We start from the raw sequence: 24309 nt of genomic DNA on the forward strand, positions 1-24309 counted from the left end.
GCCGCCGGAGGGAAACTGCCGCCCGACTCCAAGGTTCCGGGCCAGGAGATATATTTTGGACCAATTAGGTCCATAAATTACCATATAGCATATATTCAGCACAAAAAACAGCAACAATTTGTTGCTGACAAAGGACATATAAAGGGCCCCATTACCTTCAGGAGCTTAGGGCCTCATCAAACCTAAATCCGGCTCTGGCCTTCCTATATATATATATATATGGACAGCATGTTCGATGCGGCACTTGGGCTTCTTAAAAGATGGTTGCGGCCACCCCCTGGAGTTGCTGCAGCCTGGAAAGAACTCGCCTGCCTTCCGCATTTCAACGCCCAGCCCTCCTGGCTGGGGCTGATGGGAGTTGTAGTCCAAGGCTACCTAGATGGCCCTTGGGAACCCTTCCAACCCTACAATTCTACGATGCTATGCTAGCACCTTGTGAGCAAAATCTGCTACCCCCTTGGGAGGGCAGGCCTTGTGCCAAGCTCTCAGGCTGGTGTGGAGCAGCACTGTCAACAGGGAGCATGGGCTGTGCCCCCTCTGCACTACAGTAGGCTCCTTCCGCCAGCACCACACTTTTCTGCCCATTGGCAAAGGAGCGTGTTTGGGGAGTTACACCAAAGGAGACTTCTGTCACCTCCAAGAACCCCTCTGCAGCTGGGCTTTCTGGTTAGTACAGCCCTCTGAAAGAACTTAACACCAGCATTTGTTTGCAATCCAAATTGCCACAGGAGAGATCTAGTTCTAGTGTCCTGTCGTGTTTATTAATAGGCAGCCCTGTTTAGGGAAGCTTTGAATGTTTAATAAATTATTGTATTTTAATACTTCTGTTGGAAGCCGCCCAGAGTGGCTGGGGAAACCCAGCCAGATGGGTGGGGTATAAATATAATAATAATAATAATAATAATAATAATAATAATAATAATAATAATAATAATAAGTGACTGACTGCTATGACTTCTATGAAAGAGGGCAACCAAAACTGATCGCAATATGTTTGCCCACAATAGACACATCTCGCAGGCTTGAAGGATGGCCTTCTACCAGGGGAGCCGACTTCCATGCTAAATCCTTCCTCAGAGGCTTGCTGCCACATACTCACCCCTGACAAGACCCATGGGCTTGTCGGTGGTGGTGGTGCCAATTTTGTAGAACTCCCTCCTGAGGGATGCGAGCCTAATGTTCCTTCTCTGGTATCCCAATACAGTGGCTAGGGCTGTGTCACTCTATAATGCTTTTGGACTAGTGAGCCATCTGGAGCAGAATTGTGCTTTATTATTCCTTTCGATGAATTTGCGCTGGTTTTGCGGAGATATTCTAGATTTGGTTTTAAATTATTATCATCTTTCTTGTGGCTGCTTCATATGGAAAAAGCAGCGAGCAATTTTAAAAATGAAATGAATAATCCTGGTCATTTAGAAGATTGCATTAAATGCTTGGCGTTCCCAAAAGGAAAAGAATTGCGGCTGCATTGGAAAAGCATATCCAAATTCTGCTGCTAGACACATGCTGGTCCCATCACCTCCTGGCAAATAGAAGGGGAAGAAATGGAGGCAGTGAGAGATTTTACTTTCTTGGGCTCCTTGATCACTGCAGATGGTGACAGCAGTCACGAAATTAAAAGACGCCTGCTTCTTGGGAGAAAAGCAATGACAAACCTAGACAGCATCTTAAAAAGCAGAGACATCACCTTGCCGACAAAGGTCCGTATAGTTAAAGCTATGGTTTTCCCAGTAGTGATGTATGGAAGTGAGAGCTGGACCATAAAGAAGGCTGATCGCCGAAGAATTGATGCTTTTGAATTATGGTGCTGGAGGAGACTCTTGAGAGTCCCATGGACTGCAAGAAGATCAAACCTATCCATTCTTAAGGAAATCAGCCCTGAGTGCTCCCTGGAAGGACAGATCGTGAAGCTGAGGCTCCAATACTTTGGCCACCTCATGAGAAGAGAAGAATCCTTGGAAAATACCCTGATGTTGGGAAAGATGGAGGGCACAAGGAGATGGGGACGACAGAGGACAAGATGGTTGGACAGTGTTCTCGAAGCTACGAACATGAGTTTGACCAAACTGCGGGAGGCAGTGCAAGACAGGAGTGCCTGGCGTGCTCTGGTCCATGGGGTCACGAAGAGTCGGACACGACTAGACGACTAAACAACAACAAACAAGACACACGCGCAATACAGTATAGTATGTGTCTGAGAGACGGCGCCCTCCCCCGCCCTTAGGGAAAGGGGGCGTGGCCCCTCCCGTTGAGTGACAGCTGCCCCGCCCCTTCTTTGTTCCCCACTCGGCTCAACAGCGCCTTGAGGCGGCCGCCCATGACAGCCCGGCTCTATCCCTACGGGTGGGGCTGGACCCATGCCGTTGATTAGCGTGTAGGTGAGCCACTGGGATGCGTCAGCCCTAGTGATGGGCACCCGTTTCCTCCAATAGAGACGGCGAAACTGGCTGGCGCCCAATCGCTGCCCGCGCGGGGCGGAGCCGCTCGCTCTTGTTGTCGTCCTCTGCTCAAAGCCCGAAGAGTCAAGTCGGTCGCTTCGCTTGGCAGGAAAGAAGGAAGGAAGGAAGGAAAGAAAGACAGAAGGAAGGGAGGGAAGGAGGCCGGAAGGGCGACTCAGAATCGGGCGCTCGACTAGCAGGCCTCGTCGTGCCAAACAAGCGGGGCCATGGCAGGGTTGGTGGGGCCCCTGAGGGCCGCCTGGCGGAGAGGGGCCGAGGCGGCGGCTGAGGCGGCGGTGGCTGAGGCGGCGACGCCCGGTTCGAGTTCCCCCCGCGGCCTGCGCTGCTCGACGGCGCGCAACCCCTGAAGGCCCGGAAAGCGGCGGCGGCGGCAGGTGGGTAACGGGGCCCCGGGGGCCTGTCAGGGCCTCGAGGGGCGGGACTGCGCTTCCCGGCATGCCCCGCGCGGGGGCAGCCTCGGCAGGCGCCGTCGTTGGTGCCGCGGGGCGTCATGGGAAGCCGAGTCTCTCGGAGGCCCGGCCTGGGGAAGAAAGGCTTGGCGGCGGGGCGCTGGGCAGGACGGGAAGTGGTGTTTGCTTCCCGTCTCCTTCGCGGGGGGGGGGGGGTGAGCCGGAGGGCGGGCGAGGGGCGGGCCTCGCGGGAAGGGCGGCGCTGTGCCGCAGCTCCCGGGCCCTCCCTGGGGCGGCTGGGAGTCGGAGTCCCCCCCCCCAATCTCGAGGGCGGGGCGGGCGTTCCTCCCCCGAGGTTGAAGCAACAACCCAAGCTCATCGGGGGGCCTGGCCGGTCTTCTGATTCCTGCACCGCGGGGATTGGACTAGATGACTCTGGGGGTCCCTTCTAAATCCCCCGTTCTTCTGTGTACCCTCTTTCCCATTCCAGCCAGAGGTGACTTTAGGACTAGTGTTTGCCTCTCACCCAGGCTATGCATGAGCGTCCGCGGGAATTTTCCCGAAGGTGGGGGAGCGCAAAGTAAATGCTCGCTAGCACCGGAGAACGTTTCTCGTAAACCACATTTTCCTTAGAAAATAAAAACAGCAGGGACCCCACAAAATCTCAAGGAGGATTCTTTGGAAACATTTCTAGGGTCACCGTTTGATCATGTAACTTTTCTCTCTCCTCTTTTAATGCTGTCACATCCAGCTGCACCACATCCGCTTGCTTCTTAACCTCACAGTTCTCCTCAGATAATTTCCCATCTGCCTCCTCCACAGAGACTGTTATTTTAGTTGACTTAGAGATCAAGAGGCCAAGTGGAATTATGGTGAGCTCTGAGTTGGGTGGCATTTGGGGAGTTGAGGTCAAGACAGGAAATGTCAGGAAATGACACTCACCTTTTCCACTGAAATATTTCACAGGTGCTGACTAGAGCTGGGGGGTGTCAGCTGCATCCCTGTATGAGTCTCTGCCTTGCTGGTCTTCCAGAGCCAGTGCTGGCCTCCTTCCCTGTCAGCTTTTTTGATATGCTTTGAGTATAGTGCCCCCTTATGGGTGGGCAGTAGCAGAGCCCAAGGTCTTCTGTTCCTCTGCGGTGTCTGTTAACGGGCCCTTCTCTCTCTGTCACTGCCAGGAAGTTCCAACCTTGAAGCGGTAAATACTGAGAATTTAGTCCAGCGCCAGGAGGTACAAAAAATGAAGCTGTTGGAAAACTCTAGTTTTGAAGCCCTAAACTCCCAGTTGACGGTGGAAACAGGAGATGCACACATCATTGGCAGGTGAGTGGCAAGGCAGCTCCTGAACTGGGTCATGTGGCCGCCAAGGGTGCCTTTCTGCAGCTCAGAGGCCTCTCCAAATTGAGAGACACCCCCCACCTCCTCTTGCCTGTCTTCCCTCAGGATTGAGAGCTACTCTTGCAAGATGGCCGGTGACGACAAGCACCTCTTCAAGCAGTTCTGCCAGGAAGGGCAGCCCCACGTGCTTGAGGCCCTGTCCCCACCTCAAACCACCGGGATCAGCCCCAGCAGGTATGTGCTGTCCCGTCCTCACCCCACACAGAGGAGGCAGAACTGGCTCGTCATTGGTGGGCTGGATCAGAGTTCTCTCGGCTAGGCGGGTCTCACCCTATAATTATAATAATAATTTATTATTTATATCCCCCCCCCCATCTGGCTGGGTTTCTCCAGCCACTCTGGGCAGCTTCCAACAAAATATTAAAAATATTGCCAGGGGGAACTCAGAACTTCCTGTTCCCAGGTTCTCCTTTGGGGCCGATGGGAGTTGGGAGTCCAGTAACACTCGAGTCGCCCATTCTTGGTTTAATGCTACATGAAATGCTGCTTCTGTTCTCTGTGGAGCATCCCAGGCCCTGCCCTTTCTCAGCTGGTGCTTTGAGGCTGTTGTGTCGAGATCGTTCCGCACTGCTTCCCAGATCTTCCTGCAACTTAGCAGTGGGGGGAGTGCATGGCAGATTCCAAGGCCCACGGCCTGATGCCCACGGCTTCCTCCAGGAGGAGGTAACAGACCGAGTCCTGTTCCTTGTGTGCTAGGCTCAGCAAGAGTCAAAGTGGCGACGAGGAGGGCCCACTCAGCGACAAATGCAGTCGGAAGACCCTCTTCTACCTGATAGCCACCCTCAACGAGTCCTTCCGTCCTGACTACGACTTCAGTGCTGCCAAGAGCCACGAATTCAGCCGGGAGCCGAGTCTCAACTGGGTAAGTCCCCACCCCACTACGATAATCTGGCCTGCCACACAAGTCAGCAGATCTCTTGACCCTCCTTGTCTCATAGCCCCACATATGATAGCAGTTCTCCAGCACTGCTTTTTGCGTGGGTGCCTGCTAATTCTGCTCCCCCTTCTCCCCCCCCCCCGCATTGAAAAGTGCCAGGGTCCCAGGGAGTGGCTTCTAGAGAAGGTGGAGCAGGATTTCCTTCACGTTGACCCAAAGGCTCCATCTCCCATTTTTTACCCTCTTCCCACAGAGGAAGGGGCATCTTTTGCCCCTGAGATGCTTGGGGTGGGGAAACATCCGTCTGTCATTAAACCCCTCCCTGCGGTTGGTGGTGCATGCTACTTAAAGCTTACCTGTATGGGATGAATAAGGCGAATCCGTTGGCATATCTGGTCCCTTTTCCAGCTTGGATGCCCCTGGATCCCACCCAGCTCTCCTGCTGGAACCTGCACCTGCTGTCCTAGACAGGCCCCACCTGTCCATCTCTTGGAGGATGCCCCCCTTCAGTCCAGCTCAAGGCTGGGGCTTCTCTGGCCCCTTCACCTAGTCTAGGACTGGGGGGAGCTGCATCCTTTCTGTCTACCTGAAGCCTCCCACACGTGAGCTGCTGCAGGGCCATGCTGTAGCCGCCTGGGGACGGTGCAGGGATGGTGGGGGGGGCAAACGTACACCTGCGCCCCCTCTCTCTTTGCAGCACCAGGCCCTCACCAAGCTCCCCTCTGGGTCTGTTTCAGGTCGTCAACGCTGTGAACTGCAGCCTCTTTTCTGCTGTGCGGGAGGATTTCAGCGCCTTGAAGCCCCACCTGTGGGACGCTGTGGACCAGGAGATCTGCCTCTCGGAGTGTGACATCTACAGGTGGGCTCCCAGTGCTGATCTCGGGCACCAAGGGGTGGGTGGGTGCTGCTTTGCTAGCAGCCTGCCCTGTGGAACACCCTCCCATCAGATGTCAAGGAAATAAACAACTATCTGACTTTTAGAAGGCATCTGAAGGCAGCCCTGCTTAGGGAAGTTTTTAATGTTTCATGTTTTATTGCATTGTTAATATTCTGTTGGAAGCTGCCCAGGGTGGCTAGGGAAACCCAACCAGATGGGCGGGGTATAAATAATAAATTATTATTATTATTATTATTATTATTATTATTATTATTATTATTATTATTCCACTTTTTATGCCCCTGTAGCTACAACCCGGACCTGGACTCGGACCCCTTTGGAGAAGAGGGCAGCCTGTGGTCCTTCAACTATTTCTTCTACAACAAGCGGTTGAAGCGAATCGTCTTTTTCACCTGCCGTTCCATCAGGTCAGGGCCCCTGCCAAAATGGCAGGTTTTGAGGCCTTCTCCATCCCTCCCCACCCCCACTGCTCCCTGGGTCCCCTTCCTGGTCCAAAGGGCAGCTTGTGGCGTCGGGAGCCATAACGTGGTGGGCTTCTCTTTCTGCAGTGGCTCCACATACCCTCACCCCGAAGCGGGAAATGAGCTGAACATGGATCTGAGCGAGGATGATGCGGAGGAGGAGGAGGCAGCCGGCCGCTGCGACGAGGACGGGGCCAGCATCGAGGAGGATAGGTGAGGGGGCTTGGTGTAAGAAGCCCCTGTGTGCCCGCTTCCCCCACTGGCGTTGGCCAGAGCTTGAAAAGGCCTAGGGATCCCAGCTGGGGACAGCAGCAACCTCTTTGTGGCCTGCAGCCCAGGTGGTGGCCCCTCCCGGGAGCGAGGTGCTGGGTGGGCTTTGCTTCTCCCTGTGGCTGGAGACAAAGGCTGTGGGGTGCTGAGGACTTCCTTTCCTGTCTGCAGGAGACAAGTGATCTGCATGTGACTTCTTGGGCTCTTTTGCGCCCCCTCTGAAGACGGCTCCTCCAGCGTGTTCCCCCAGACTAGCCCAGCGTTGCGTTGCTCTGCCTATTGGCCCTGTGGTTGCTGCCTGACCAGCTGGTGCCTCCAGACTCCCAAGGATGCTGCCAGCCAGTCCCTTTGTCTGCCTGCAGGCTTTGGCACCCCTGCAGCACTGGAAACTTTGTCCAGCCCCCGAGAAGCACTTTTCTGTTCCAAGTGGCGTCAGAGCAAATGCCCTCCGTTCATCTGCAGCAGCAGCAGCAGCAGCAGCCACCATGGTGAGGAGGCTGCACCTGTCTGGGTTTGGGGCTGTGCCTCTCTTTCCTCAGGACGCTGGACCCGCTCAGACTGACCCTCCCTGGAGATTTGTCCGTCAGTTTCAAGTGTCTGTGGGCCCCTTTTTGCCCCAGAGTTGGCCTCTGCTGACTTCCAGATGCTACAACCTGCTAAAGACTGCACAACATGCAGAAGCTGGATTTCCTGATGGTGGCATCTCCCCCTCCCTTGTTTTTGGCTGCAAAAGACATTGGTGCCGAGTGTCCTGGACTGGCAGAAGTCGGGGTTTGAGCACCTTGGTAGTTTGGCTGCTTTGCTTTTCCCCAAGAGCTCATAGAGTTTTATTTTTGTATTCCGGCCCAAACCTCTGTGCTCGTGTCTCCCCCATCCACCCTCCCTGCGCCCTTTCCTATGCCAGCCTCCTTCCACCTTTCAGGCTCCACTCCGTAGCCCAACGAACTCATTTCTGGGTTGATAGGAGGGAGTGCCTGGTACCTCCTCTGCTCAAGAGCTGAAGGAACATTGGCGCTGGCAGAGCAGAAGGGGGCTGCTCTCATTCCCTTGCCATCGTAGTATGGGGCTGTGAAAGTGGCCCCCCCTTTCTCGCTCCCCCCTTTCTCTTGCACTGACTTGGATTCCCTCGGGGGGGGGGGGTGTCTTGCCGTCTTTTCTGCAGTCTTGTGGTCTGATTCCAGAGGGCTATGGCTGTAGGGGCCTCTATCCTTCGGCTTCTCATCTGGGCAAAATCACTCCAGGCCCACCATTTGGAGCAACCTGCCGAGAACAACAGGCCTGGTCCCCTGTTCACCACCCCTCTGCCAAAAGGTTGGGTTGAGAAGGAGCCTGCCTTTGGTCCCCTTGAGACTTCCCCGCAGCTGTTTCCCCCTGCTTCCCTTGCCCCTGTGCTAGGCAGCAAGTGATTTTGGAGCACCCCTTTGCCTCTTTCCCTTTAGATCCACTGGCCTGTTTGCCACCTCCTGTTTAACTCTGTTGCCTAGCAATTTTATTGTTGCAGTTATAAACGTTTTTCTCTCTGCGACTTGACATCGTTCTGTTTCCTCGAAGGAGCATCTGGATGGGGAGAGGGTGCCAGAGGGGAAGGGTCTGCTTTGTGACTGCCCCCCACAGCCCTCTCAGAACTTATTTGTTGCCCAGGAAGCTGTAGCTGTGAGCGCAACAGGTGGGGCTTTGTGCGCTTCTGTGGGCCAGCCTCATCCTTCAGGACTGCTCTTGCATTTCTGGCCCAGCCTCTTTCACTCCCTTTGGGGCAGGCAAAGAACAACAGAGCAAAATGATTTCTAGAATTCTCTCCCTGTCCCTGGTAAGTCTGCCTTGATATCCCAGTGGTGAATTGTATGTGTGGACAGGCAGTTTTGGAGGGTTGAGAAATAGCAGTCTTGCCCCTGAACTGGCACAACTTCAGGGGTCTGGGTCTGGACCACAGTGTGGCTCATGGCTTGGGGTGTTGTGACATCATCCACATGCGCCAGTACCCTGAGGCCTCTTCCTCCACCCTGCCAACAACATGCAAAGGGCAGCCAGTCCTGGCTCACACCTTGGTAGAGGGACGTGGGGCAGTTGTCTCTTCACTGAGCCTAGATGGTGACCGGAAGGGCTGACTCAAGCCTTCAATCTTAACTGGTTTGTGTGTGTGTATGTTTGTGTGTGTGTGTTATTTATTTAAGACAGTTATATGCCATTTAATCAGTAGCATTTCTAAGTGGTGTATAAAAACCATATAGACATTGAAATAATAAAAGCGTATCATAAACCAGAACGCTTCCTTAAAACGCCTGCTGGGACAAGAAAGTCTCAACAAGGAGGGTGTCTGTGTAATTAATCTGAAGCTTGCCCCCCCTCACCTCCACCACATGTGGGGTTATTGGGGGAGGAGCAGGCTCAGGCCAGAGCTGGAGGCCCCATCTTCAGGAGGAACCTGCAAGACCACACCCAGGAAGCCAGACAACTCGGGGGGGGGGTTGTGGCGCTCTTCTCGCTTACAGGCCGAGGGAGCCGGCGTTTGTCTGCAGACAGTTTTCCCGGGGCATGTGGCCAGCATGACTGAGCCGCTTCTGGCGAAACCAGAGCAGCCCATGGAAACGTCGTTTACCTTCCTGCCGGTGCGGTACCTATTTATCTACTTTCACTGTGCTTTCGAACTGCTAGTTTGGCAGGAGCAGGGACAGAGCAATGGGAGCTCAACCTGTTGTGGGGATTTGAACCGCCGACCTTCTGATCGGCAAGCCCTAGGCTCTGTGGTTTAGACCACAGCGCCACCTGTGTTAGCCTGCCCCAAAATTCGATTCTGGCAAAAGACCCTCCTCTGCTTTGGATTGCTTCAGTCCACTGGTGCAAACTGGGTGGGAGAGATGTTTGATGCTCAACATTTTCCATCAGTTTCTTCACTTCTGAAGGTCCTGTTTCTCCACTGACATTTGAGGGGGGGGGCAAAGTTGCAGCACTGCAAGCATTTCAAACCAAAAAAAAAAAAATTCCTTCAAAGACCAACTAAGTTTTTATTTTGGTATGAGCTTTCGTGTGCATGCACACTTCTTCAGATACACTTGAAACAGAAGTGTCAGACCCTTATGAATATACAGAGGGTGGTGGGGGTGGGTGGGAATGGGTGATGGGCTGATGGGAGTGGTAAACCTGTAGATGGCTGTTAACGACTGCTGATGACTGCAATTAGTCCTGGGCTGAGGCGCTAAAGAAAGCTTGATCATGCATAATGAGATAAGAATCCGATGTCATTATTCATCCCAGGTGGCTCCATGGTTTTAAGCTTGGTAATGAGTTCCAATTCAGCAACTTCTCTTTCCAGTCTGTTCCTTATTGCAGTCATCAGCAGCCGATAACAGCCATCTACAGGTTTACCACTCCCATCAGCCCATCACCCATTCCCACCCACCCCCACCACCCTCTGTATATTCATAAGGGTCTGACACTTCTGTTTCGAGTGTATCTGAAGAAGTGTGCATGCACACGAAAGCTCATACCAAAATAAAAACTTAGTTGGTCTTTAAGGTGCTACTGAAGGATTTTTTTTATTTTGCTTCGACTCAGACCAACACGGCTACCTACCTGTAATTTCGAACCAAGCCTGCCTTGATTTGTGGGATAAGGGGGCAGCTCCACCAGGTGCTGGGGGGGTAATCTGGGGGACTGTGAAGCCTGAGCTTGATTTCAATCTTTATTTCTAATACGTTCTCCCCACCTTTCTACATAAATCATTATCAACCAATTAACATTGCCCTCATCCTTCCGCATGTCTCCTGCCCAAAAACAAATGTAGGCAGGTAAAGAGACACCATGTGTAACAAACTCTTGACGCCTGCTGGGCGCTCTCTCAAAAAAGCCCTAATCTCCCTCACAGGGTGGTTGTGAGGATGAAATGGAGAGGAGAACCATGCAGGCCACTTTGAGATCCATGGAAGATAAAGGTGGTTTAGGAAGGAAGGACAGGACACCTGGTCAGCCACAGCGAGGAACTGATGCTGGCAATTTTATATTCTTTGACTCCTTGCGGTAGGGTAGGCTAATGGAATTCTATCTGGGCTTGCCTCAATTTCAACTGCTGCGCTCAAATGTACGTCATGGTCACTTTTCCCCTCCTCCCAACAGAAGTCCCACAATGTTCCTTTAAAGCTTGCCCTGGCATTGCGGGGGGGGGGGGGTCACCTGTGGCACCTGAATGCTTCCTGCGCATCATTTTCCTGTTCCTGCTGGTTCCAGGAAGGCAGTGGGGACACAGACCTTTGGTAGCTGCTTGATCTGGTGCCAGTGCTGTGAGATTCGTGGCCCTTAGCCTACACTTTCTGCTGCTGCCCTGCAAGGGAGAGCTACACCACGGAAACTACAACTAATCCAGAATGCGGCAGCTAGACTGGTGACTGGGAGCGGCCGCCGAGACCACATGACCCCGGTCTTGAAAGATCTACATTGGCTCCCAGTACGTTTCCCAGCACAATTCAAAGTGTCGGTGCTGATCTTTAAAGCCCTAAATGGCCTCGGTCCAGCATACCTGAAGGAGCGTCTCCACCTCCATCCTTCTGCCCGGACACTGAGGTCCAGCACCGAGGGCCTTCTGGCAGTTCCCTTGTTGCGAGAAGCCAAGTTGCAGGTAACCAGGCAGAGGGCCTTCTTGGTGGTGGCACCTACCCTGTGGAACGCCCTCCCATCCGATGTCAAAGAGAAAAACAACTACCAAACTTCTAGAAGACAACTGAATTCTCTCTCAAAGCCATCCACCACAGTCTCCTGGGGGGAGGGAGTTCCACAGCTGTATTAAGAAGGACTTTCTGAATCTCCCAACGTTCAGCTTCGTGGGATGTCCGCAAGTTCCAGGGTTGTGAGAGAGGGAGAAAACTCCGCTTTCTCCATAAACTTCTGTCATGTCACCCCTTGGCAGGCGAGTCGCTCCGTCCTCTCCTTCCCTCCTGCTGCCCTTCAAGAACTCATTCCGAAAGGTGGGCACTGAAAGGGACAGAGCCTGGGTGGGGGACCATGGCCTGGCTTCCTGCTCCCGGCGCATTTGTGAGAAGCAGCAGCTCCTCTGCTGGGACCCCGCCGGGACCACATATCACCAGTCCTGAGAGATCTACACTGGCTCCCAGTACGTTTCTGAGCACAATTCAAAGTGTTGGTACTGACCTTTAAAGCCCTAAACGGCCTCGGTCCAGTATACCTGAAGGAGCGTCTCCACCCCCATCGTTCTGCCCGGACACTGAGGTCCAGCGCCAAGGGCCTTCTGGTGGTTCCCTCGTTGTGAGAAGCCAAGTTACAGGGAACCAGGCAGAGGGCCTTCTCGGTAGTGGCACCCGCCCTGTGGAACGCCCTCCCAGCAGATGTCAAGGCAATAAGTAACTATTTTACTTTTAGAAGACAACTGAAGGCGGCCCTGTTTAGGGAAGTTTTTAATGTTTGATGCTGTATTGTTTTTAATATTCGGTTGGAAGCCGCCCAGAGTGGCTGGGGAAACCCAGCCAGATGGGCGGGGTATAAATATTATTATTATTATTATTATTATTATTATTATTATTATTATTATTACCGGTATTATAACAATACAGAGCCCCCTTTTGAATTACACCCTCTCCCTCGGGTGTCATAGAAGGAAGATCCCTAACTGAACTGAGTCAGGACGCAGCCTTTCTCCCTCTGCCGGGGCTCTTGAGGAAACTGGCCCCTTGCTGGGGTGAGAGACGGCAACCTCCTCCTCAAAGATCTCCTTGGTTTGCAGGGTGGTGCAGTGGTTAGAGTGCCCTACCAGGATCTGGGAGAGGCCAGCATTCCAATCCCTGCTCAGCCAGGACCTTGGAGGTCAGTCGCTGCCTCTCAGCCTAGCCTACCTGGTAGGGTGGTTGTGAGGAGAACATGGGAAGGAAGAAAACCCACATGGGCCACCTTGAGCTCCTTAAAGGAAAAGGGGTGGAAACACAATATTGAAGTAAAGAAATAACAATCGAACTTTTTCATCAAAGAAGGCGGCAGGCCACAGCCCGGCCACCTAGGAGACAAAAGGGATGCTCACTTTTCTGCAAGGCCAGGGAAGAACTAAGCTTGGCCACCTTCCCTCCGTCCACACCAGGACAGGCAAGGGACCTCTGTTCCCTCCTGAGGATTGACTGGCTGCCACCTCATGGCGCACCCTCGGGGCATGCCAAGCCCAGCACCCTGGAGGGCTATCCCTCGCTGCCTGCAAATCCTGCCCCGAGGGCCAGGCTAGTCAACAGAACGCCTGTCTCCACGGCAACGTGGCTCGGCCAGCCCAGGCTCCCGCCGGCCCCAGGTAAATGCTGCCAGCTTGCGAAGTCCCAGGAGCCAAAGGAGAAGAGGGGAGGCTCTCCTGCTGCTGCTGCCCCCCAGGGATGTGGCTGGGTGCCAGCTCCTCCTCCCAGGCCCTGCTCCTGTGCCCTTCCTGGAGGCAGCCGGAGCTGCAGGGAGCCATGCTGAGGCCCCAGCCAGCCCTGCAGGGCTGTCGTGAGGGCTTCCCGAGAGAAACGGGGCTGTCGCTCTGGGAGAAGGTGGACTTGTAAGGTGTTTGGGCCTGAGCTCCAGAGGAGGAGAAGCTGCGTCAGAAATGGGTGCTACAGCTTTCCCCTGAGATTGATGTGTGTGTGTCATCGGGATGCTCTTGGGATACACTGGCCTGCATTTTGGGGATTTGCATGTAGCAGGTCATTTTTATTCTGAGCTCCCCTTGGGTGGAAAGTGCAACTCGTACATCAACGTTGCTTTTAAACATTTGCATTTCATCATTTAACCTGCCCTGGAAAGATTCTGTCTGATGATGGGATGGCTATTGAGACCTTATTAAGAAACATGCATCTCTTTTTTTACCTTGCCTGGCCTTTGACTGCTGAGAGAGGACGCTCTCTAGTTGAGATTGTAATTGGGTTTAAACTGTCTTTAATATGATTCTTAAATTGTTGCAACCTTCCCTGGGACCTTATGGTGACCATCACCATCGGGACAAAACACATGGTGACTTTATGATTTCTTAAATAATCCGTGGTTTAGGTGGACACGCGATGAGGCCTGGGGTGGGTGGCTTCCTTGTGTGGCTCTTATGGGAACTTCTCCCCAATTCCCTATGACATGCCTACTGTTGTGGGGAGAACTGAGCTGGATGTACATATGAAAAAGCACGATACCTCCAATAAATATGGACTATAATTTGCAATTCCACCTGATCGCTTCCAACAGATGAGCTGAAATCCCTCTGCATTTCTACAGAAACACTCTCATGGTTAATAGTTACCCAGGGTGGCTGGGGCGTCCCAGCCAGAGGGACGGGGTATAAATGATAAAAGTATTATTAAAACAAAGTATTATTGATACTTTTCCAGGTTCTGGTGCGGACCCTGTGCCTTGAAAGCTGGTTCCAAGTCCAGCTTTGCAGGTTCTAAGAAGGCGCTTGGTTCCCTTTGGCATCCTCTGTGTGAATGAGCTGATCTGTTCTCCTCCGAGGCGAGGATTCTGCTGTCTGGAGAAAGGCAGAACTTACAGGGATGATGGAGGCGGAAGGCAGAAGCTGTAAGCAGGGTGGCATCGGGGTGGGGTGGTTATAGCAGCCCTGGGGGGTCCAGACCCTGCCCCTGGGTGTGTGCACCAGCCTCATCAACCACTGAGCAAAGCCAGGAGTGGTCCCCGAGGGGTGATGCTCTCAGAGGCGTGGGGGCTGGGGGGAGGCAGAGACCCAGAGACAAATGGGTACCAGTGAGTTCAGGGGTGTGGAGGGAACCGACGGGTCACTTGTGCCATCATTATCGGCTCCCCCCTTCCTCCAACAGCCACTCGTGGAGGACGAAGGAAGCGGCTGCGCCTGTGCTCAGAGCAAGTCGAAAATACAAAGGAGGTGGAAGCGGCGGCGGCGGAGAAGCAGAATGAGCCCCAGCCGCCACCCAGGACGCGGCAAAGCAAGCCGTACCAGTACTGGACCATACTCCAGAAACGCCTGCGCCGCGCTCTGGACATGGTAGGTACATTTCTTGCGGGAGAAACCGGTCTGGCCAGGGGGATCCAGAGGTGGCAGCTGTATCTCAATGAAATCCTCAGCGCCTGGGGATCAGGAGAGGAGAGGTGCCAGGGCACCAGCCGCTCGGACCTGCTCAGAAAATGGCACCACACACCTGTCTCAAGTATCCATCTCCCAGAGATGTTTCCTGCCATTGCAAACAGGCTTTTGGAGGGGGCTGACGTGAACCCTCTTGTGGAAGGGGACACCCAGGGTCTTGACATGCTTATCCATTGGCACCTTGTTCCTCTCTTCCTGCTCCCTGCAAATGTGCTCTGAATCTCAGGGGCCAACAAGATGCCCAAGTGAGCCCTCGAGAAAGACCCAAGTGCCTCAGGGCTCTGCTCTCCTCATTTGGGATTCCTGGCAGCTGGCACTCAGAGGCATTTTCTGCCTCCGACAGGCGGCAGCAAAACACAGCTGTTGAAGCGAGTAGCTTTTGACCGCCCTTTTCTTCATGAACGTGGCAAATCCGCATTTAGAGAAATCTAAGGAGGTGACCATGACGGCATCTTTTGGGAGTGAATTCCGTTTTTAAAACCATGTGCTGCCCCGCCATATTTGGGTAGTAGGAGCACGAAGGAGAACGTCAGGGCCAAGCCCTGTTGGTTGTCCTGACCTCCTCTGCCTCGCATTCTGAGCCGCTCGCAAAAGCAGCCAATATTTGCCACTCCCTTTGGGGGGCCTTCCTTAACATGTTTTGTTCTGCCATCAAGGTGTTTGCCAGCCTCCTGCTCCCTGAGAGCATTTTTTATTGATTTTAAACTCATTTTGTCACCCCCCCCCAGTGATGACACCCGGGGCTGAGGCCCTAGTCCCCTCATACGGGTCATAGAATCATAGAATCATAGAGTTGGAAGAGACCCCAAGGGCCATCCAGTCCAACCCCCTGCCAAGCAGGAAACACCATCAAAGCATTCTTGACATATGCCTGTCAAGCCTCTGCTTAAAGACCTCCAAAGAAGGAGACTCCACCACACTCCTTGGCAGGAAATTCCACTGTCGAACAGCTCTTACTGTCAGGAAGTTCTTCCTAGTGTTTAGGTGGAATCTTCTTTCTTGTAGTTTGAATCCATTGCTCCGTGTCCGCTTCTCTGGAGCAGCAGAAAACAACCGTTCACCCTCCAAGGAACATGCAGCTCCCATGAAACTTCCAGAAAAGGAATCATAACATGGTAGATTTGGGAGGAATAAGCGCATGCAGAGCGCGCTCCCCTCGGCCCAATGCTCTTGCTGGTGGCGGGGCCAACACTGCCTGTCCTTTGTCTCCCTCTTGCAGATGAAGAAGGAGGACTTGAAGCCCATCCACCTGAGCCACGGCCTGCAGCACCTGAGTCGCTCAGTCTTGGGCAGCCCCGTACGCTGCGTGACGTACCATTTGCACGGGAACCGCTTTGTGGTGCTCGACTCGGAGAACAAGCTGCACTTCTTGAGGGAGGACGGCTCCTACAAGAGCTGCCTGAGGGCCCCTGCCCCCATGGTGGGAATCCTGTACGCCTCAATGGTCAACCAGTTTGTGGCTTGGGACGAGGGCGGCCTCCAGGTCCTGGACTCCGACTTCCAGCTGCTCTCCCAGGTCCGCTCTGCCGTGCCCATCCGATGCGGGATCTACAGCGAGAACCTGAACCGGATCCTGACCGCGGGGGAAGGGAACCTGACCATCTGGGACTTCCGCTATGGCTGCCGGAGCCTGCAGTGCCGCGCCATCCTGAGGGAGGGCCTGGGGCCTGGAGACGTCTTCTCCCACATCGCCCTGGACACCAGCAGCTTCCAGCCCCAGCGCTGCTTTGCCTCCAGCATGACTGGAGCAGCGGCCTGGGATGTCTCCAATGGGAAACTCCTCTCTTTCAAGATGGAACTTCACAGCAGGTGAGGCTCCTCCCGGGCCCTGCAGAGAACTGGCCTCCCAGCAAGGAGAGAGGCCCCCACTGGGAACAGGTTCCCCCCATGGAAGGATGGCCTTTCAGGGCTGCTCTCTTGGGGGCAGAGCTGGGGCAGGTTCCTTCTTGTTCCATCTTGGACTATTTAAGGCAGCCGTTCCCGAACTTTTCTGGTCTGCCACCCCCTTGGTTCCATAAATTCATTTCCAGTGCCTCCCACCCCACCCTACTCTATAAAAAAGCATCATTTGGAGCAGTGGCTTGCAAACCCACTAAGGGAGATAATTGTTACAGATTTTAATATTGTGCAGCTTGAAACAATTGGATACATAAAAACGGAATCCTATTGGAATACAAATTGCCCAGACCCATCAATCAGATTCAAAGCTTCACTAACCAGAACTTCCTCAAAAACAGGTACAAAACAATGGTACCACCAGAAAGTTGTATAAAGCATATGCACATTCAAGCATAGGTTCTTCTTCTTAAATATATAACATAATTACATTCTGCAAAAATCAAAGCTCTGTTTATTCCATAGCTTGTGTGAGCGTGGATCCAGCCTAAGTCTATACAGCTCCCGGAGAGGGTAATTTGCCCCTCCTCCTCCCGCTGTGCCTGGGAACAAAGATCCAAAAGGCAACTCCCTCTCAAAATGGCAAATTTGCGATTGAATACCTTAATCATGTGACCTAAGGTTAAACACTCACCTGTAAGAGCAGAGAACATCATCAGTTAATCATTAACACACTTTGAGAGCTTCAGAATGCCCCAGTGGAATTTTCCAATGCACACCACTCAGGTTGTGGCTAGTTTGACCCCCACCCCACTCCCATGACTGAGAAGCACCGCCACTTGTCCTCCTGTGGCTCCAGCGTTATCTGTTTTTATTATTTCTTAAATTTGTTAGTCACTTTATCTTGCCCAGGGCAACCCAAAGCAACTTGCAACCAAACTTGGGACTTAAGGAGAGAGGGGGTGCATTTATCCAAGGAAGCCAATGGGAAGTAGATCCCGAAGGGACGGGAGAGAGAGAGAGAGAGAACGTCTCTTCGCACACAAAGCACAACAAACGTCCAGAATTCTCTCCTACAACTTGTGGTGGTGGTCACTGAACTCTGGGGCTCTGAAAAGGGGGCAGCTCTTGGTTTGTGTCCTGCCGCTAATACCCCGGAGCCACCTGGCTGAGCTGCTTTGGGAAGTGGAGAGCTGGTCTGCATGGTCCAGGCCTAGGCAAACTCGGCCCTCCAGATGTTTTGAGACTACAATTCCCACCATCCCTGACCACTGGTCCTGTTAGCTAGGGATGATGTGAGTTGTAGTCTCAAAACATCTGGAGAGTCGAGTTTGCCTATGCCTGGCATGGCCCATAGAAGCATAAGCTCATAGAATGGGAGGCCATGCAGTGCAAGAAGGATCTGACTTAAGCCGGGCTGCTTTTCTTGGTCTTCTCTCCCAGGGCGATCACAGACATCACCTACTGCGAAGTGATTGGCTGCGCTATCACGGCCTCACGGGACACAACCATCAAGGTCTGGGACAAGAACTGGCACATTCAGACGGTCTTTGTGGGCCACACAGGTGAGCGTGGGTGATGTGGAGATAAGGGCAACGGAAAAATCCCTCTCCCTGCCTCAGCCACTAGGAAGGCCTTTAGCAAGAGACCGACGCCTCTCTCACCCGTTGGCTGAGCAGGGACGCCTTCGTAGCACCTCTGGCTCCTGCCTCCCTCGCAGGAGTGGCGTGTCCAAGAGGGATGCCTCATTGGTCATGGGGGCAGCCATGGCTGTAATGGCAACGCTTTTCCCCTACAGGATAGTTTTATGGCCAGAAAGTCAAAGGGGTACAATGATGGGAGGCTGAACCTGTTGAATTTCTGCCTAGCACGCAGCTGCTAAAAGGCATAAGGGTGCCTAGCAGCTGTCAATGTTGAATGTCTCTAGGTCCTTCATAAGGTCTGCCGAGCCACCGTTGGCCATTTGAATACCAATCCTGGCCAAAACATCTAGATCAGGGATGTCCAACCGGTCGACAGGTCGATCCCTGGGTGATAGCAGTAGATCGCAGGCTCGTTTTTCTCTGTGGGGGGGGGGGGGAGAGCACCTGCCCCCTTGCCGTCCTGACCTGGCCAGAGTCTGTTGCTGCTCTGCTGCCAGCCATGGTGCCCTTCTACACTGGTAAGTCAGAAGTTCACTCTGAAAAGAGGCTTCCGGGATCCCCAGCCATGCGATCGGGTGTTGGTAGACCATTCCTGGCGCCCGTCCTCTGCTTCCCCACAATGGCCCTCCTGAAGGTGAGCACGGAGAGTGTCGTCGGGGACGAGGGCCGGCCTAAGCGCCGTATCGGAGGCAAGGTGAGAGAGAGCATTTATTGTTTTGTAAGAGATTATATGGCATGCCCCCCCAAAGCAGAAGAATTGTGGCACCTCCCCCCTAAAAAAAGCTCAAGAACTTTGGTCTGTCCCCCCCCCCATGGGTAGATTACTGTCAGTTTTTAATTCTGGGAGTAGATTGCACTCTCTAGGGAGTTGGATGTCCCTGATCTAGCTATATGAATTAGTACTGGGTTGTAAGGAGAACAAAGAGCTCAAAGGTGGAGCCTTCTCTCCTTCTGAAGAGGCGGGAAGGCATCGATCCACTCCTGTCTCCATCCCCACGTGGCTGTGACTGGTTTTGGCCCCCTTTGAGCCTCTTGTTCCCCCCCAGGTCCGGTCGTCGCTGTGACCATCTACCCTCAGAGGGCCATCATATTCTCCGCCTCCCAGGACGGCACAATCCGCACCTGGAACCTCAACACCATTGACCAGGTGGACCAGGTCCATTTATCGGAGCCCGTGGAGACCCTGAAGGCCGTGACCCTGTCTCACATCGTCTCCATCTCCGGCTCGTCCCTGACCCTCTGGAAGATCAACAAGCTCTACTCGCTCTACACGCCCGTGGGCTGCCCCATCCGCCGCATCAACTGCGTCAACCTGGAGGCCCTTGGCAACTTCCCCGTCCGCGCCCTCTGCATCTGCCAGGACTCCACCGTGCGGATGGTGGATGCTCAGAGCGGAGTCATCATCTCCATCCTTTTCTTGGACAGCCCCCGCCAGGGCCTGGAGCTGGCGTACTGCCTGCCGCGCGAGACCCTCTTTGTGCTGATGGAGGATGGCGCCGTGCTGTGGGCCAACAGCGCCCAGGACCCCATGCAGACCAAGAAGAGTCTGCCAGGCAGCACCTGGGAGTCTGACCCCTGCTGCCTCATGGTCTACAGCCACGTGCTGGACCCGGAGAAGGCCTATTCCCAGTGGCTGGACGTGCTGGATTGCAAGGGCTACAAGAAGCAGTGGCTGAAACTCCCAGATAAAAACAGGTAAAGTGGGTGAGATGGACTCAAGAGAAGCCCCTCTCACCTGCTTCATTGCCAGGGCTGCCAGTGGGTCTTGCTGCTGCCTCCCTCCCTCCCTCCCTCCCAACTACTCCTGCATCCTGCCTGGGGGGCAGCAAAGCAGTTGCTGGTCAACGTTCCTTATGAGTTAATTTCATAGAATCGTAGAGTTGGAAGAGACCACAAGGGCCATCCAGTCCAGCCCCCTGCCAAGCAGGAAACACCATCAAAGCATTCTTGACATATGCCTGTCAAGCCTCTGCTTAAAGACCTCCAAAGAAGGAGACTCCACCACACTCCTTGGCAGCAAATTCCACTGTCGAACAGCTCTTACTGTCAGGAAGTTCTTCCTAATTTGGCGTGTAAAGGCAGCCCACACTCTTGTCACCCCCCCCCCACTATTTTGTTGTTGTTGTTGTTTTGTTAATCTTTGTATTTTTTTATTAATATTTTAACAAGAAGAACAAGAAACATCACATTTCAAAAGCAGGAACTGTAAAACACCAAAACTATAATTTCCCCGTTAGAAACATGCACAATCACTGATTTGGTGGCATGAAAGAATACGACAGACTAATGCAACTACAAGTAATATCTACACTAACGATACACGTAAAAAAATGAAACTAAACAAAAATATCATGCAAAGCCTTAAAATAAATAATGCTTTGAGGTGGCTTGAAGTGAGAACAATAATGAAACCTTAGGCTACTCATATATCTAAAGAACTACTAAGTGGCAGAGGGATGTTATTTTTTCCACAGGTGAGCCTAGTTCACGCAAGAACCTGGGTGGGGGGGTTAGGAAAGTGATGCCAAGCACACAATTCAAAGCGCTGGTGGAAGAAGATGACCAGGTTTGGCTCTACTCACGAAATCTATAAAGTCAACCCAAGTTGCAGCAAAATTCTCTTTTTGGATTTGTCCTTGTGCAAACCTTTTTCTTTTCTTTGACCGCCTCCAGATTGGGCTAATCCTTCCCCCCACCCCAGAAGCTGCCATTCCATCGTGCATATCTCTCTGAACGTGCTTATCAAAGGACACTTCTCTCTTCCCCTCCCCCCACCCTGCCCAGGTTCCTGCTAATTTTGGGACACAAAACGGGCTTCCTCACTGTCGTGGAGTGGTTTCTGGCCCGAAACCGCTACAAGGTGGAGGCACACGGCTCCCAAGCGGTCACGGCCTTGGCTGAATACCCCACGCAGATGTGTATCATTTCAGCAGGTGAGTCCTCTGGTTCGGCAAACCCAAATATCAGGGTCTTCAGGAAGGCCAGCGGCAGGGGGTGGGGTGTGCAGAGGGTGATCTTGACCCTCCATGCATCCTGCCCCCCCCCGGCACGAGTGCTGCCCGGCGGCAATATGGGGGGGGGGAGCTCAGACCCCCTGCGCACAAATATTGAGGGGGATGGAGCCCCTTCTGCCCTCTATAGTTGGTGTCCCCAAAGGACAGAGAAGGTCTTTTGGTAGTCCAGCTATGGAGGTCCCTCCCCCAGGAGACCCTTGCTTTAAAAGAGGATGAGGATGATGTATATTTGGCTCTAGGAGAGTTACTTTGGTCAGAATTGAGTCTACCCTTCCAGAGTTAATGCTCAATACATCGCTTCTGGTCCATGAGCCACCAGAGCTGTTAGAGGGCCGTGGAATTTTGTGTCTGGGGCTTTTTAGACTCCCCTGCCCATGCGCTATCTGAAACCCCAGGGCACCTTGGTTGCCAAATGTGAAATACCGCGTTTACTCAAGTGTAATGCTCACCTTTTACATCGCAAATATTAGGGCGCACATTAGATTTGATGGCGCATTTACATTCGCCAGCAAATACTTTTTTGATTTCCAGGTTTTGAAAATTGAGGTGCAGACTGGATCTGATGGTGCACTAGGTTCACCTAAATATGGTATATTGGCAATGTTTTCAGCTCTCCTGCCCCACCACAAGGATGGTATAGTTCAGCGTTTCTCAACCGCTGTTCCGCGGCACACTAGTGTGCCGCGAGACGCTGGCTGGTGTGCCGCGACATGCGGCGACGAGAAGGGTGATTTGCATTGTCACGTGCCTGGCGGCCGCCAATACCCTTAACTGACCCGCCGGAAAGGAAGCCAGCCGGGTCACGACGCGGGGCGAGCGCCCGCGTCGTGACCCGGCCGGCTTCCTTTCCGGCGGGTAAGTGTTGTTCATTGGCGGCCGCCAGGCACGTGACAACGCAAATCGCCCTTCTCGTCGCCGCACGTCGCGGCAAAATTTAGACAAACTAAACTAAAATTTAGACAAACTTAAAGAAGCTGGCTGGATGAGCTCAACCTGAAACTTGCTGAGCAAAGGATTGTGCTGGTAGAGAAATCAGCGGCTTGTGAAGCCTTATTACAGGAGATTGCAACCAACACAGCAATTGGCAAGTGTTTCTTACAGTCATAATTATATAGTCAATATAGGGCGGCACAGAGTTAATTTTTTTAACTTTTTTAATGGTGGTGTGCCTCGTGATTTTTTTCATGGAACAAGTGTGCCTTGGCCCAAAAAAGGTTGAGAAACTGGTATAGTTTGTAGCCTAAACTTCCTAATGAGTTGTACCCTTCAGTACTGGGGCCAGGAATTTAGCAGTTCAGAGGTTGATAGAAATACAGGGATACAAGAATCAAACCATTCATCGACACATAGCTCTTATAGAATAAATGCATTTACTAAAGATATATATATACACACACACACCGTATTGTTCCATCTATAAGACGGCCCATGTATAAGACGCCCCCTATTTTGGGGGGACCCAGATTTAAGAAAATGGCGGGAGATATATCCATGTATAAGACGCCCCCTAATTTTTGACATTATTTTTTAGGGGGGGAAACCTAGTCTGAAACACAGAAAAATATGGTAATTTTGCTAAGTGGCTACAGCAGAATTCTGGGACGAGTTCAAATCCATTAGATTTTTAGAATCCTTGCTGCAACCAAGACCCCAAGTTGGGAGGGACTCAGGCATCATGCAGACCAGCCCCTCCAAACTCAAGACAATAACAGGGTGTAGCTCTGCAGAAACCAACCCTGGGAGACCGGGGGGGGGGGAGGAGAAGGATGAAGAAAGAGGAGTTTCCCCCCACTGGGGCTGACCCTGTGCCTCTCCTTGCCCCCGGGGCAGGTGCCGACCGCACGGTGAAGATGTGGCGTGTTTTCCCCTACACCACGGAGTGCCTGGTCCCGCTCCTGAGCTTCTCCTGTGCCTCCCCTGCCTTGCACCTGTGCTCCCTGGGGGAGACACTGGCGGTGGCCTTCCAGGACCCCCAGACGGCCACCTATAGCGTCGTCTACTACAACCTGATGAAGCAGACGCGCTCCGAGCACAAACCCGAAGATGATGCCCAGGACAACATCACAGGTGCGCAGGAGCCGGGAGGGCGCCAAGGCCAGGCCATTGGGGGGGGGGGCGAACTCGGCTCTCCTGTCTCACAGCTGCTGCCCCTTCACTGCCTCCCTCCCTCCAGGCCTCTGCTGCTGCCCCAACCTGAAGCTCGTCGCTTCGTCCAGCAGAGACGGATCCGTGAAGATCTGGGACATCGAGAACAAGCTGCTGCGGTGACTGACGGGCCGGATTCTGAATGGGGAATGGGGGTGTCTTGTGGGCCGGGGCAGCCTCCTGCTCCCGATGGGGGGCTCTCTACTTCTTGCAGCTTTTGCACCCAGCACTGGAAAGCAGAGGCTGGAGGGGGGGCATCTGTCCGGGATGCTTTAGCTGCCATTCTGGCATTGCAGGGGGTTGGGCTGGATGGCCCTTGGGGAACCCTTCCAGCTCTACGGTTCTTTGTCTGCTGGCGTGCCTTTGGTGAGCTAGCATAGGGGCATCGGAAGCTGCAAGCCACAGGTTCCTCCAACTCAGGGTCTCCCCAGACTTGGGTCTCCAGCTGTTGTTGGACTACAATGCCCATCACCCCACGCTCACAGGACCAGCGGTCAGGGATGGCGGGAACTGTGGGAAGGTGCAGGGAGGATATATTGTTTAATTATACCCTTCCCAACTTGTGCTAACAAGCTCTATGATTTAGCAGAGTAGCATTCCCATTTTTAAACTTACACAGCGGATAACGTCTTTGCCAGGCTTGCATAAGCCTCTAAAATAAGTTTCCTGGTAATTCCCCTTTATTCCCTCATAAAAGAATAGACACGACACAGTCTTGTACAAAAGTATAAAAAATAGTTTACTCACATTCTGTTCACAGAAGGATCCCAGAAGGCAGACTTAGGTTACAATATATACTGTATACACGTGGAATCTATCCCATAAGGAGATAGTTCAGGCACCCCCAAACTGTG

General features: G+C 53.1%; 2 protein-coding genes across 5 annotated transcripts in view; both read left to right on the forward strand.

Moving 5' to 3' along the window:
* The first annotated feature begins 2488 nt into the window (after positions 1-2488).
* On the forward strand, positions 2489-8277 carry MAF1 (MAF1 homolog, negative regulator of RNA polymerase III). Of its 3 annotated transcripts, none has more exons than XM_035124649.2 (8): positions 2489-2833; positions 4027-4171; positions 4292-4420; positions 4943-5108; positions 5861-5982; positions 6309-6428; positions 6570-6695; positions 6924-8277. In XM_035124649.2, the coding sequence occupies exons 2-8, from the start codon at positions 4089-4091 to the stop codon at positions 6943-6945; spliced, it is 768 nt and encodes a 255-aa protein (XP_034980540.1). In that variant the 5' UTR covers positions 2489-2833; positions 4027-4088; the 3' UTR covers positions 6946-8277. The 3 variants fall into 3 exon arrangements, with proteins under 3 accessions (XP_034980540.1, XP_034980542.1, XP_034980541.1); XM_035124651.2 differs by lacking the exon at positions 2489-2833 and adding an exon at positions 3180-3720; XM_035124650.2 differs by lacking the exon at positions 2489-2833 and having other exon boundaries at positions 3180-4171.
* A 138-nt stretch (positions 8278-8415) lies between these two features.
* WDR97 (WD repeat domain 97) overlaps positions 8416-24309 on the forward strand; it is a 40657-nt gene continuing 24763 nt past the window's right edge. For both annotated transcript variants that reach the window (XM_060278203.1, XM_060278204.1), the window contains exons 1-9: positions 8416-8559; positions 14090-14276; positions 14534-14718; positions 16037-16626; positions 18097-18218; positions 19343-19991; positions 21081-21229; positions 23141-23377; positions 23484-23574. In XM_060278203.1, the coding sequence (XP_060134186.1) occupies positions 14252-14276; positions 14534-14718; positions 16037-16626; positions 18097-18218; positions 19343-19991; positions 21081-21229; positions 23141-23377; positions 23484-23574 (2048 nt within the window). In that variant the 5' untranslated portion in view covers positions 8416-8559; positions 14090-14251. The remainder of the gene's footprint in view (positions 8560-14089; positions 14277-14533; positions 14719-16036; positions 16627-18096; positions 18219-19342; positions 19992-21080; positions 21230-23140; positions 23378-23483; positions 23575-24309) is intronic.

Source organism: Zootoca vivipara, chromosome 8, assembly GCF_963506605.1.
Source record: "Zootoca vivipara chromosome 8, rZooViv1.1, whole genome shotgun sequence".
Lineage (NCBI taxonomy): Eukaryota > Metazoa > Chordata > Lepidosauria > Squamata > Lacertidae > Zootoca > Zootoca vivipara.